The sequence below is a fragment of the Mesocricetus auratus genome, unplaced genomic scaffold (assembly GCF_017639785.1).
Source record: "Mesocricetus auratus isolate SY011 unplaced genomic scaffold, BCM_Maur_2.0 Super-Scaffold_6730, whole genome shotgun sequence".
NCBI lineage: Eukaryota > Metazoa > Chordata > Mammalia > Rodentia > Cricetidae > Mesocricetus > Mesocricetus auratus.
In genome coordinates, this window is record NW_024429184.1 from 92,790,172 (window position 1) to 92,803,415 (window position 13,244).

General features: G+C 46.1%; 1 protein-coding gene across 3 annotated transcripts in view; it reads right to left on the reverse strand.

Annotated features, from left to right (window-relative positions):
• Positions 1 to 1,503: 1,503 nt before the first annotated feature.
• Sh3tc2 (SH3 domain and tetratricopeptide repeats 2) overlaps positions 1,504 to 13,244 on the reverse strand; it is a 55,162-nt gene continuing 43,421 nt past the window's right edge. Inside the window, exons 13-18 of one of the 3 annotated variants that reach the window (XR_005875711.1) lie at positions 7,729 to 7,879; positions 6,925 to 7,047; positions 5,524 to 5,674; positions 3,581 to 3,777; positions 1,864 to 2,335; positions 1,504 to 1,768 (exon numbers count right to left, since the gene is read on the reverse strand). Coding sequence is in view for 2 of the 3 variants with exons in the window: in XM_040741727.1 (XP_040597661.1) it covers positions 2,144 to 2,335; positions 3,581 to 3,777; positions 5,524 to 5,674; positions 6,925 to 7,047; positions 7,729 to 7,879 (814 nt within the window). In the remaining variant the exon portion in view is untranslated. Of the gene's footprint in view, positions 2,336 to 3,580; positions 3,778 to 5,523; positions 5,675 to 6,924; positions 7,048 to 7,728; positions 7,880 to 13,244 lie in introns of all 3 variants that reach the window. The other 2 variants (XM_021229849.2, XM_040741727.1) reach the window with 2 other exon arrangements.

A 13,244-nucleotide genomic window follows, 5' to 3' on the forward strand; every position in this document is an offset into this window, starting at 1 on the left:
AGAGATTGTAACTTGAGTCAGATGGGGAGTGCCTGTGGCATAGCTTCCAGGCCAAGAGAGCCTTCTTCAAATACAAGATGTGTAACTGCTCTGGAACGCATATGCCCTGACCATCCCTCGGGAATGTTTTTGCAAGGACTCTGCATGGAGAGACTAGACCAGCTAGCCTCAACCGCAGCATTCCTCCCAGCCTAGGGAGTTTACAGCTTGTATTGGGAGCAAAACTGCATCTATTTCACCCAGAGGTGGATTGAATCATCCCATTTCCTTTCTGAGGAAGAGCACTCTGGAGTAAAGACAGCTGACTGAGTGACTCAGTGCACCATCCCTTCCCTCCCCCACCACACAGACAACATCTCATCATCCCCAAAAGTCTAGAGACAAGGGATGTGTGGTCCAGTTAGGCAAATCTAGGTTGCTGTGTGCAGGTAGAGTGATGGCCAGACTCCTCAAGTGTGTTACTCTGCTGAGATCGGGTGTGGACCTCCTGCCTCAAGATCCCTGGAGTTGCTCTCCCAAAATGCATGTTCCTGGAACATGTGACTCACAGAACCAGAGTTATGAGAAGCAGGGACCGAAAGTTCACGGTCAGCTTGTTCACCAGGCAGTAATTCACATGCACGCTTGCCTGGAACACTCCCCACACTTCAGTGCTCACTTGAATGGCTGAGGGAGTCTGTGGAGACAAAGTGCAGGTGTTTCCACTCAGATGTCTCAGGTACAGACCCAGAACTTACACTCCAGGTGTCAATCACCTGGCACTGACACTGTGGTCGGTGGAACATAGTTTGAGCTCACTGCCTAGTAACAGAGAGTTCAGTTACAATGGTCAGAAAGCATCTCAGTGACCCCTCCCCTCCTGACTTCTGTGCCCTTGCTGGCTACCCACCCCTCTTTTGTATAGCTGATCCTCTCTGAGGAGCATCCTAAATTATTGCTATGCTGTAAAGGGCTCTGGCAGATGTTGTCCTATAAGGAACACTATACACTAAGCAAATGGGTACCAGTTCTCAATTCGATTATAGTCTCTCTTGCTTGGTCTCTCCTTGGCCTCTCTGCCTTGCTCACTCTGATGATGGGACCTATAAAGTGGTGGCCTGGCCTACATGGCACCAACTGTGGGTAGTTTCTAGCCAACTGCAAGTAACAACCAAGCCAACTCCCACCAACAAACCATGTGAACAATTTGGAAGCAGTTTCTTCCCCAGTTGAACCCGAGGTGACTCCATCCAGGGCCAACACCTTATTTGCAGTCTTGTAAGTCATCCTAAGCCAGAAGACCCATCGAGGTCACACTTGGATTACTGCCCTCCAAACACAATGAGATGAACAATCAGTGTTGCTACAAGACATGCGGTGTGGTATGTGGTTACAGATAACTCACAGAGGTGTCTCATAAAGGAGCCACTCTGAGATAATAAGGCATCTTGGTATTTGACCCACGCTTCAAGTAGCTCAGCTCATCTCTCCCTCTCTCATGATAAAGAAGATAAGACGTGTATATAAATGTAAACAGCCAATATTTAATGATACAGTATTTACAAGTAATATATGGCATAATTCTCAAGCCTTAGCCCTGGGTGAGTTTCACTTGATTTACTGGGAGGTTGTACAGGAACCCTGCTTCCAGGTAGAATGGAGGATGTGGATCCCACTTAGAACTCTGTGCATCCCACCTGGCCCTTCTGGAGCTGTCTCTTGAGCTGCAACCATGATGACTTTCTATGGCAGCAGTCCCCATGAGCACGGAGTACTGAATCCTTTGGTTCTGGAGAAGCAAGAAAGAAACGATGTGTTCCTCCACTGGAACTGGAGGGTCTTTCCCTGAGAACACCGATGGGGGCACCAGGACGGGCTGCTCACCCTTTTCCTGGCACAGTGCCTGCTTTCCTTCCATTCTCCAGAGCTGGAGAGAAAGCATTTTCAGAGCTGTTTGTTTAGAGGAGTCACAGTCACCTTGGCAGAGCTCCAGAAGTGAAGCATGGGGCAAGGATGCGCCTCACAGAGCCTGTCTCTTTCTGGGCATTGTTCTTCTCCATAAAATGAGGTGAATGCTTGAGCCCTCCCATCACGGATCTAAGAACATGGGACGAGAAGGTAGCATCTAGCCGTGATGAAGTGGTCAGAAAGTGAATGGATCTCTTCAGAGGGCCAGGCTCCCACCACTGAGCCACCGTGCCCTCTCTGAGGAGCACCCCAAGGGATTTCTGTTCCACAAGGGACTCTGGCAGATGTTGTCCAGCAAGTTCTTAATGGTGTCCTGCAACTCCTCGTCACCCAGCAGGACCGCAGCTGCCAGCGCCAACAGGAAGTATTCAGTAGCATCGTGGGCATCCTGACCCCATGGGGCAAAGAAGACATCATTAGCAGCACTTCCAAGACAGGCTTAGTCTATGCTGAAAAAATTAACACTTTTCAATTACTCCATCCCCACATCCTGGTGCCTCACAGGTGTTCTGCCCCCACTGAATTCTGGCTCCAGTGGCACTGTCAATCATGGTACCCTCCTCCTTAGACACAGAGGTGGCATCTTCCCCATCTCATCCAATCATGACACAACATTGCACTGGACACAGCATTTCATGGGTGTACACATGACCCAAACTCGACCCGTCCATCTTTCTCTGGAACTTTTCAGTGTGACCCAGCAAGGAAAAGTATCCACATCCTTTTGGATATGGGATGAGCCTCCCAAGTGCTGGCAAAGAATGAGGCCTAGAGACACAGAGATGTAGGTACATATGGTGACAAGAAGATGGGAGGAATTCTTGAAGCTGATGGAGGAACAGTACTCAGAAGTACCCAAAACTAAATCCGTACTTCAGCTTCCAGTTACAATTGCTTACAGTCATTCAAGGTTTTTCCCTTTGCAATGCCTGGAGTCCTTGGCTGATGCAACCAGGCTGCACACTCTCTGTCCCTGAGCTGCCTGCTGTGGCACTGCAGTGTGTTGGATAAGTGGGCCTTCACTCTCCTGCCCCTCTCTACACAGTAGGGTGAGAATGGGATGCTTTTCCAGGCAGGAGGCAAAACCAGACACCTGGTTCTCGTTATCCTGTATAATTATTTCAGGCCAGAAACCGTCTCACCAGCAAGGTCAGCAGGGCCAACCTGAGTCTCAAACTTGAGGACACAATTTTAGAGTCAGAGTTGTGACAGGATTGCAGTATACCAACTCTGCTCCAGAAACCACTGGGAGCTGTAGATTGAACTCCAGTTCAACAGGGAAGAGAATCAAGACAGAAATTTCCTTAGGGCTTGAAGAACCTTATATCCACATACCATACATGATTGTCTCAAACACTCTCATATGCGTATGCATTTCTTATACTATGCAAGTTCCTAAAACTTCATGCAAAGTGCAGTGCGCCGACCTAGAACATTTGATAGACTTCTCCAGCAGGGCTTATCAGAAAAAGGCCTGGTGTCCCCAGTGAAACCATCCCTCCACTCATACCTTATGAATGAAGACTGATCATCTTGACCCACTGGTCCTCTCATCTCTGCTCCCAAGTCCCCTCACTGTCTTTCTCAGCAAAGAGTGACTTTTAAAAGTCTGTTGTGGAAGACTAGCACTTACCTTTAACTGGTAGAAAGTAAGTCGGCCCAGGCGATAATATACCTTGGCATAGTACAGTGCCTCCTTGGGACTCTGCAGCCATGGTGGGCAGAGGGACAGAGTCTTCAGGTAACAATCTTCAGCCATCTCATACATGTTCAGAGAGAAGTACACAGTAGCCAGGCGGTGAAAGGCGACCAGCTCCTGTTTCTGATCTCCTAGGAATTACAAGAATAAGGGATGTCCTGTAGCCAGCACTGGGCACTGTTCACTCATTCAGCACATCGAACTTTGAGTCTATGAGATGTCACAGAGTAGGGGCATCGGAAAGAGCACAGAGGAGGCCCCTGCCCTCAGTGGGCTTAGTGTTTCAGAACGAGGAATTCCTTAAATGATCCCACAAACAGAACATTGCTACTAAGAGAGTCACAAAATGTTGAGCTGTGATTTCTGGAAGAAAATGTTCTCCATGTTGTAGGTGATACTGTAAATTCAGTACTGAGAGGGAAGCTAGTTCTTAAAACCTTCGAGGGTTATGATGACAAGACAAGCTTAATCAAGCAATTAGGAATTGCTTCCAGTGAAGAATATTGGGTAGCAAACACCCTTTCCACAGAGTCTTTTCAGAAAGCCCAGCAGCCTCCCAGCTCCTTACCAGCTCTCAGACCCGAGGACTCCATAGCGACCCATTCTCTTTTAGACTAGCTTTCACAACAAAGGCTTTGTGTACGCTTAGGGCTTAAGGTGTCTGAAGTATGTGTGAGTTCATGCTTTTAAGAACTAACCATTTTAATACAAAGTCCTTTTATTAATTCAGAGAACAAAGTTCCTCATCCAGTCCTGTCTTTGGAATGTTTGTAAGGTAGCTATTTGATGCCATCTTCAAAAAATAAAAATAAAAATCTCTTTTGAACTTCAAAGAACCAAAAGCCAATATATATACATAATATATATATATAATATACATACATACATACATACATACATACATACATACATACATATAAGTCCAAAGGAGAGAAAACCCTCTGATCTGGGAAAATTCAATCACAGACACACCTGTGTGAGGTAAGCCCCACCTCCTTAAGCTCCTGTCCAGGAAGTAGCAGAAACAGAATGCTCAGCCCTCGGACCTTTCCTAAGGTCAGTGACAAACCTCTGGTGAGGTTTCCTGCAGTTAAAGTAGAGGAAAAAGGGCAAGAGTCCTCTGCTTTAACTAGATATGAAAAGAGCCACTACCTGCTGTATCAGTTGGCCTTGAAAATGCCCAAAGTCCCTTCTAGAACCACCATAGAGGTCTCCGTCCACTTTGGCATCGAATCAAGGCTTTCCTAATCAAGACTGCGTTTCCTAAAGTACATACACTCAAAATTGAGTTTGTTTTCAATCTTTTTAATTCACCCTTTCCTCCCATCCAATGACTTACAGTATTTCCCAATAGCTTTCCCTGTAGGTGAAACCTCTTTTAAATATGTCCTCAGTTAGGCTAATGGGAACTTGACCTCCATTTTTACTCTATTCTACAGGAAAAATGTGCATTTGCCTAACTCTCAATTAAAAATTCAGTGTAAAAAGTCTTTATGTAATAAAGATATTGCATATGCCTAGGATAAAATCCCATTTGCCTAATGGGAAAATGTTACCAACTGTGATAGAATAATTAGCATTTTCAACACTGACCTCAGAATGAGGCCTTATGTCCCTCACCCCATGCTGTCATATTTATATAGACAACCATTGCTCTTTGTAACAGAATTGGGTAGACATTCATTTGAAAACTTCTCTGTTGATGAAGAACAGAAATTGTGGAAATTCATCTTGCTCAATTAGTTTCCCTGACTTGTGAACCTGGGATTAGAACATACATAGCCTGAGTTCAGAGCTGGTGTCTACTGCCTTACCAGCCACACCTGCATTGTGTTTATTCCTCTGGCTCTATGCACCTAAGGAGTAGTACCACCTACCTGTGAGGATACTCAGCCTGGCAGCCAGGGTGGCAAATTCCAAAGCTTTCTCATAGCCCTCGAGGCTGATCTGCAGCTCTGTCAGTTTGTTGAAAATCCGAAGTTCAGTTCTCAGCGCCTTCATTCTCCTCGCTAAAGGAACGGCCCCAGCCTGAGAACCAAGGCACAGCCATCTTGATCTACAGACACAGAGCACTCTACAGGGAGGGACTAGGGTGACCACTGTGTTCCTCCCACTGTTGACTTTTCTCAACTCTACTCTTGGTGTTTTGCCTACATGTGACTAGTTTAAGAGCTGGGCGTCACTGGACCTCCTAAATGTGTGCAACTGAAAGGAAGTCAACTTCCTAATGATGAAGATAGGAAATGAAAAAATAGCTAGGCAGTCTAGGGCCAGGGATCCCCAAAAGTGAACAGTTCCATTCTTGTCCTTAGTCAAAAGCAGGACATGTCATCCTTGTGTCCCTAGCCAGGAACACCAGAAAGTAGCCATGGCTTGTTACTTCCTGAATGAGTATCTACCTGGGGGTCATCTTAGGGGTGAAGCTACACTGCAGACACTAATCCCTTCCAGTGAACAACTCTCGAATGGGGTCTCTAGATTTTCATGGTGAAAATGGGTTATATCCATTCCCCAGTAACAGCCCAGTCCTAAATGATTTTAAGGCCTGAGCTCTTAGGAAGGAATGGCTGTGGTAGCCACTGAGGGTATGTAGGCTCTGTTGAGGACCCATTAAAGAAAGGATCTACCTCTGGTCCTGGGTGAAGACATGACATTCTAACCTGCTCCAAAATTTAGGATATCACTAACAATTGTCTTCCCCTTTAAAAGTTAATTGTCTGAGCCTGTCTGTCACCTAAAATTATGCTAAGAAAATAAGGGAAACAACCTAAAGTTATGCTAAGATGAGGGAAACAGCCTTAGAGAGATAAGGTACTTCCCCTTCCTAGAAACCTTGCCCCCAGGTCAGCCCCATTTTGACTTTGCTGTCCCTGCCTGTGGTCACACATCTCTGCTATGATGTTACTCATCCCTTTGGAATCACAAGGCCAAAATAAACCCTCCCTCCTGTAAGTTGCCTTGGTCATTATTTTATTGTAGCAATAGAAAAGTAGCCAATACAATATCTATACACATATCCCTGTAGGTCATCTTTCATAATGCAACATTAGTAAAAGAATACAGGTAATCTCTGTGTGCTACCACTGTAAAGTGTTGTGCACCCAAGAGACTAATGACTATGGTATCTCATACCTACCTCAAGCCAGAGAGTAACTAAGTTGATGAGATTCTTTGCTGGGTTAAAGATGGGAGGAAGATGTGAGTGCTGGACCAGGAAGACAAAGAGGATGTAATGGAGCTGCCCACATCTGGCTGAGCACAGGAAGTCCATAGCTTACCCTGTAATACTCCACAGCGCGATGCCTGTGACGGGTCCCATTGAAGAACACATCACCTGCCTCTTCGTAAAGCTTAAGAGCAAGGGAGGGCTCGTCTGACCTCAAGGCTGTCTGGATGGCTGCCTAATGGGACAGAAATGACTGTCAAAGGCAGAGAAAAGGTCATCCCGAGCTCTGTGGGACAAGCAGAGGTGGGGATCCAGGATACCTAGTCAGAATTCTAGTAACCCTAGTCATTGTGTAGACTTGGCCTTCACCGTGAGGCTGATAAGAAGACTCTGATGCTCTCTCTGGAAGTCCTACCCCAACCCCATGTGGGAGGAGACTTGGGGAGATCTTAGCAGTATACAGATAAACAGTCTGTGTTTCCATAGTTAAATATTTATTTTATTATGCTTCAGGAAGACCATTAAGAGTGAGTCAAGCCAGTGATTTGAGACATGAGGCAAAGCTAAGTGTTTTTAAAAGGTTGATTTGAAGTTGAGTCCAAGAAAAATAAATAAATAATGGTTCAGAGGGTGCATGGATTTAGTAGCGGCACCCACTTTGTATACAAACGACTGAAATTAAAAATGTGAGATCTGCTCCAGCAAGTAAAGACAGCAGCAAGACTTGGAACAAACTCATAATTCCTGCAAGCCTATATCACTAGTTACTAGCAGCAAACGCTCTGTGTCCCGTACCCCTCCCCCAGCTCCCACAAGACCTCGTGTCTCCTCCAGCCAACTCAGAGAGCAATCACAGCTGCCTCCCCCAGGTGGCTGGGATGCGTGCAGAGATGGCGGCGCGCACACCAGGACCCACCTGCAAGTACAGCTCCACCAGCTCATCCTCCTGCATGAGGTAGTGCAGACGCCCAGCCCCCAGCCAGGCCTCAGCAGCCTTGTCTCTCTCCCCTAGGTCGACAAATATGCGCAGGCTCTCCTTGATGCAGGTGAGGGACCTCCTGAGAGACCTGAGGACAGACGTGGACCTGTGAGCTGTGAAGGATCCAAGGGTTCTGAGATCACTCAGCCCAGGAGGACCCAGGCTTCTGGAAGAGAACAAACTTACCACAGGCCACAGAGAGAGCAAGCAGGGCCTGATTTGAAGCTCATATCTGCAGGCTGTGTGACCTTGAGACAGTGTAGTACTTACCCATGACTCAGTTTCCCCATCTGGAAAAGGGAAATGTAATTATCCTGCCTTAGAAGACTGTTGTGAGGACTGAGAAACATAATACACCTAGAATGTACAAACCAGTACCTATGCATTAGTAAGCCGTCAACAAATACTTAAACAGCGCGGCTACCACTACTAACCCCCAGCCTTCAGACTACACTGCTGTATGTTTTTCATAAGCGCCCTAGAAGACACCAAATGTACTTTTATGAAATTAATGCCTAAATATCCATAGTGCTAATATGTAGTTGATAACTTGAAAGATTTTGATGTTTCATTAAGAAGAGAAATTAAAATGGACTGAATTTTTTGAAGTTGGTGCTTAATCCTGCTTTAATTATTTGGGAATTCTTTAATTATTATTTGAGGAGAAATGTGTCATGTAGACTATGTAATTTCTCCATGATAGCAATTAATGAAGAATGGTGATGTGGGTGCATGGGGGTGCAGACACAGAGTTAGAATAACAGGGAACACTGGGTACCCTCTATGCCACCTCCAGATGTCACCTTCAGCAGCAATGAGTCTTCTGGGGACTTTTAAAATAAATACATGCAGCCAAGCTGTGCAATTCACCATGGTATGTTAAAATGCCACACTAGCTGGAGCCCTGGACAGTCTCAGACCCCCTGGGATTATGACCCAGGCACTAGCATTTTGTCACAGCTCCTGTGATCCAGCTGCACAGCTTGCATTAGACTTGCTGGTCTAGTCCAATCTTTCTGTGCTCTAAAGCAGGAGTCCTCCACCTGTCGGTCCTGACCCCTTCAGCAAACCTCTGGCTCCAAAAAATATGAGTCATAACAGTAGCAAAATTACAGTTATGAAGCAGTCAACAAAAAATAACTTTATGGTTTGGGAGTCACCACAACATGAGGAACAATCTTAAAGGGTCACAGCATTAGGGAAGTTGAGGACCACTACTCTAGAGGAAACCGTTCCAGAGATGGAAAATGACTTCACTTGGCTGTGCAACATACCAGGAGCAGATCAAAAAACAGAACCCCACCCACAGTTCTGAAAGTATGAACAACCCTCCCTCCCCCATCATGGCCTCCGCTGAATCAATATTACCTGAGAGCTTCAGAAAACCTCAGGTGTCCAGAGTCACGCAGAGCCAACTAAATGGAGGCATAAAAGTCACGTGACACTCACAATCCATAAATATGGGCTCCTAAAACATGCTCTGTTTATGACCACGTGCATCAAAGTCCAGAACATCACGCATGTACTCTGGAAATTCAACCACATCTGTGAGCATGTACACAGTTACCACCTGTTGGACTTTTGGTCTGGCTTGTCTCGCCAAGGTTAACGTGGGGAAGGCTTGCTCTCTACTGTAGCAAAGCCAAAAGGTTGTAGGGCCTATAAGACATAGGGCTTAATCCAAAGTAACTGGGTCATCAGTTACTGGGCCCATTGCTCATAAGAGGGATTAAAAGGCTCTCCTGGGACCTTGGTTAGTTCTTATGAGTGAGTTGTCCTGGAGAAAACAGCGCAGCTCTGGTTTCTTATCTCACCAAACATTCTTGCCATTGTGATGCCATTAGCCAGGAGGTCTTTGCCAGACCTGGAGTGTTGACGGCTCCATGCCCTATTGCCTAGCCCATGGTATTTTGTAATAGCAATGGAAAATGGATTAATACGCTGGCTCATCGCAGACAACTCAGCTGTCAGGCCCTTTTTCCAATGAGGGATGCAAACAGTACCTTGACTGATGACCCCTGATCTGTTTTGGCAGTGAAGCAACTTTGGGCCTTCTGAAAAGGGTGCCCAGGCATCCGGCCTATGTAAGAGCTAGGAAAGAACTCTGGTTGTCCCTACTGCCCTGCCCTCGACGTAAGATGATTGGCAGGGTGAGCATTTGACTCTTTCAAGTAGTAGGGATCTGAAGTTTGGACAATGCTGACATCTGAGAAGCTGCATACAATACTGCATTGGCCACTGACCCCCTGAGTAGGTAGGACACCCACAGTCTTCGTAAAACTGGGAAACCCCAACCTTCTCTCCCCAGTCTGAACAGGGTTAAAGCGGCGCAAGCCGGACTCCACGACTCTCCTCACTCTGACTGGAAGAAAGCCGAAGACAGAACTCACAAATCTCATCTTGTGTTTTATTGCCACTTAGTGTCCTCAAATGTCCTTGCACTGAGGTTTCTGTCTCCAAATCCTCAGGGAACAAGATTTAGATTCTTAGAGGCTAACACGTGGAATAAGCATTTGATGTCTTGCTAGGGAGAAAGAAATAAGCATTTCTCTCTCAGAAACACCCCAGCGTCAGGGAGGGAGGTGAAACACGGAGACTCATGGGCGCAGTGACATCCAGACTCCATTTGAGTGGAGGATTTTCACCAAGACACACATTCCTCTGCTTAAAAACTCCCTAACAGTCTAGATGGAGAGGCGTGTCCAGCTGCCTTGGCGTTTTTTTATCGCTCCCTACCACCACTACCCCGGTATGATAAATCCAACAGTTGTGCTGTGTCACACACAGACTTGACCTGGAATGACCTAGCATCCTAGTTCCTCTTGCCACCCCCTAAACATACAAGATCTGGTTTGGCCTCTGAATCAAAAGAAAAAAAAAAACTTGTGGGTTAGCGTTGAGTCACTCACGTGACTTCCCTGCCTGTCAAGTCTTGATCCCACTTTTGTTTTAACCACTGTTCCTGTCTCCAAGTTCATACTCTGAGTCTTAGGACTTGTTTCTTCCTCCCTGTCCAAATAGGTGAACTGTGGCAAAGTGACTCCCAGCACATCTGTATTCCCAGACAGTCCTGTCCCACCAACCCTGCCTGGGTGAACCTGCCTGACCTTCAACAGAGCCTAGCCTCCAGTGGTCTATCTGTCCTTTTCTTGTAGTAACAGCCCTGCTTTCAGAGAGCTGTGCCTCTGCAAGGTGGTAGGATGTGCACTTTCAATGTCCATTCTCTCAAATAAAACTTTAAATTAGCAAAGCGCCTAGCAGATATTACAAATAAACAATGGCTTAAAAAAAAGAAGCATTCCCAGGTTCCCCTGTTCATTTCTAAGGATTTATTCGGAACTCGCCGTTACTTATTGATGGTGGTAGTGGCAATATATTGTTACCTGGAATTTACTGGGTGTTTAAGCATGCCCTGGTCACTTTGCACACATCGTCTCAATCCCCACAATAGCTTCAAGAGAGCAGTGATACTACTACTGTATCCATTTCACAAAAGGGAAAATAAGGGCTAGTGAAAGAGAAGGCTCCATGGGTTGAGGCACTTGTCACCAAACCTGAACATTTGAGTTCTACCACTGAGACTCACTGGTAGAAGAGGAAACCTGACTATAACAATCATCCTCTGACTTCCATCTGGACACCATCACACACATACTGTGGCTCCTGTCTCCCTTCCCTTCCCTCCCTCCCTCCCTCCCCCCCCTCTCTCTCTCTCACACACACACATATATGTAATTAAAAATGGAAAAAATAAGGCTCAGAAAGTGTAAGTAGCTGTGGTCAGGTAATAAGCCATGTTTGACCAGAATCTAATACTAGGAGTCTAACCACACATTCAAGCAACCCTTACTGAACTTCTGTCTTAGCTGTCAGTTGTAGGAAAGATTTGATTTTTTCTCAACACTTAAAAAAAAATGAAACTGTTAAGTACATAAACAGTTGCAAACCTTGAACAAAATTTCCTCATCTGCAAAGTGGGTGGTAGTGTACCACAGCCTTGGGATCAAGTGGGGGCATAGTAAAGGCAACTGTTTCTTCATTTAGGATTGCAGAACACTCGGGGATTAGTCATGTTGGTTATATTGGAAACCAAATGTTGGAGGCCTTTTGTTGTTTCTGATGGTTTTTTTTTTTAGCTCCACAGAAGCAAGCAGAATAGAATAAAAATAAAAGCTAGGAAGAGCAGATCCTAAACTGGTGTCATATTCACATGCGGAGACTAACGGGTCTCCACAAGGGCCCACTGCAGGCAAAACCCTCCCTCTTTCTCTCTCCAGTCTGTATGATGCGGATGCACTTACCATCGCGTCTCCTACTGCACTGGTGACTGGCTGTTTTCCATTCCCGTCACTGCTCAGCTGTGACTCCTTTATCTGACTTCTTGCTCACTGTCTGAGCCATAGAAATTGATGAATAAATATTTGTTGAGTGGATCCAGTGACGCCACAAGGTCCTTCTGAATCCTATCTCAACTCCAGAAAACAGAGTTGGTCCGTGTGGAGGTTTGAATGAGAATGTCTCACCACCACCCACACACAGATAGACTCATTATGTTTGAATACTTGGTCCTCGGTTGGCAAAATGATTTGGCAAGATTAAGAGGTGTGGCCTTGTTAGAGGAGATGAGGCCTTGTTAGAGGAGGTGTGACTCAGGAGTGAGCTTCCAGGCGTCAAAAGCCTCCCATCACCCCCAGTGTGCACACACACACACACACACACACACACACACACACACACACACATACACACGCACGCACGCATGCATGCACGCACACCAGCCCTTGCAGTTCTGAGATGTGCGCTTTCGGCTGTTCCTGCCACCATGCCTTCTTCATTCTGCTGTCATGGGCTCTAACCCTCTAAAGCTGAAACTCTAATAGATGTGTTCTTCTACAAGTTGCCTTGGTCATGGCATTTTTATCACAGCGATTGAAAAGATACTAACTCAGTCTGTATGGTCAGATCAAGACCGAGAACAAGATCCGCAAAGACTTCTCCCACCCCGAGCCTGGAACACTTGGTTCAGCTCCAGTCTAGTTGTCGCCTGGAAGGCAGAAAGGACATTCATCTGTAGGTGTTGAAGAGTGAGCTAAACTTCTGGTCACCTACTAAACCGCGCCCCCCACACACACTTTAAACACCAGAGAAAACCATTATACTAAGCAATTATAGCCATCGAAAAGGGCAGAAGAGGAGGGAAGGCACCTTAAATAGGAAAATCGGCAATTTGAGATAAGTCCAGCGAAACCAAGTGGTATGCTGAGTCTGGGCTGCGGCAGGCAGGGACAGAGCTGATAAAAACTTAGCCACTCTCTCCCCTGGAATACCGAGGTTTCCCTGCAGAACTGTCTGCAAGGCATCCTTATCTAGGGTGAGGACTGTTAGCAGAGAAAACAAAACACATCCAAAGTCCTTGAGTACACGCACTAGAGACTAGGGATGGCAAACTCTGG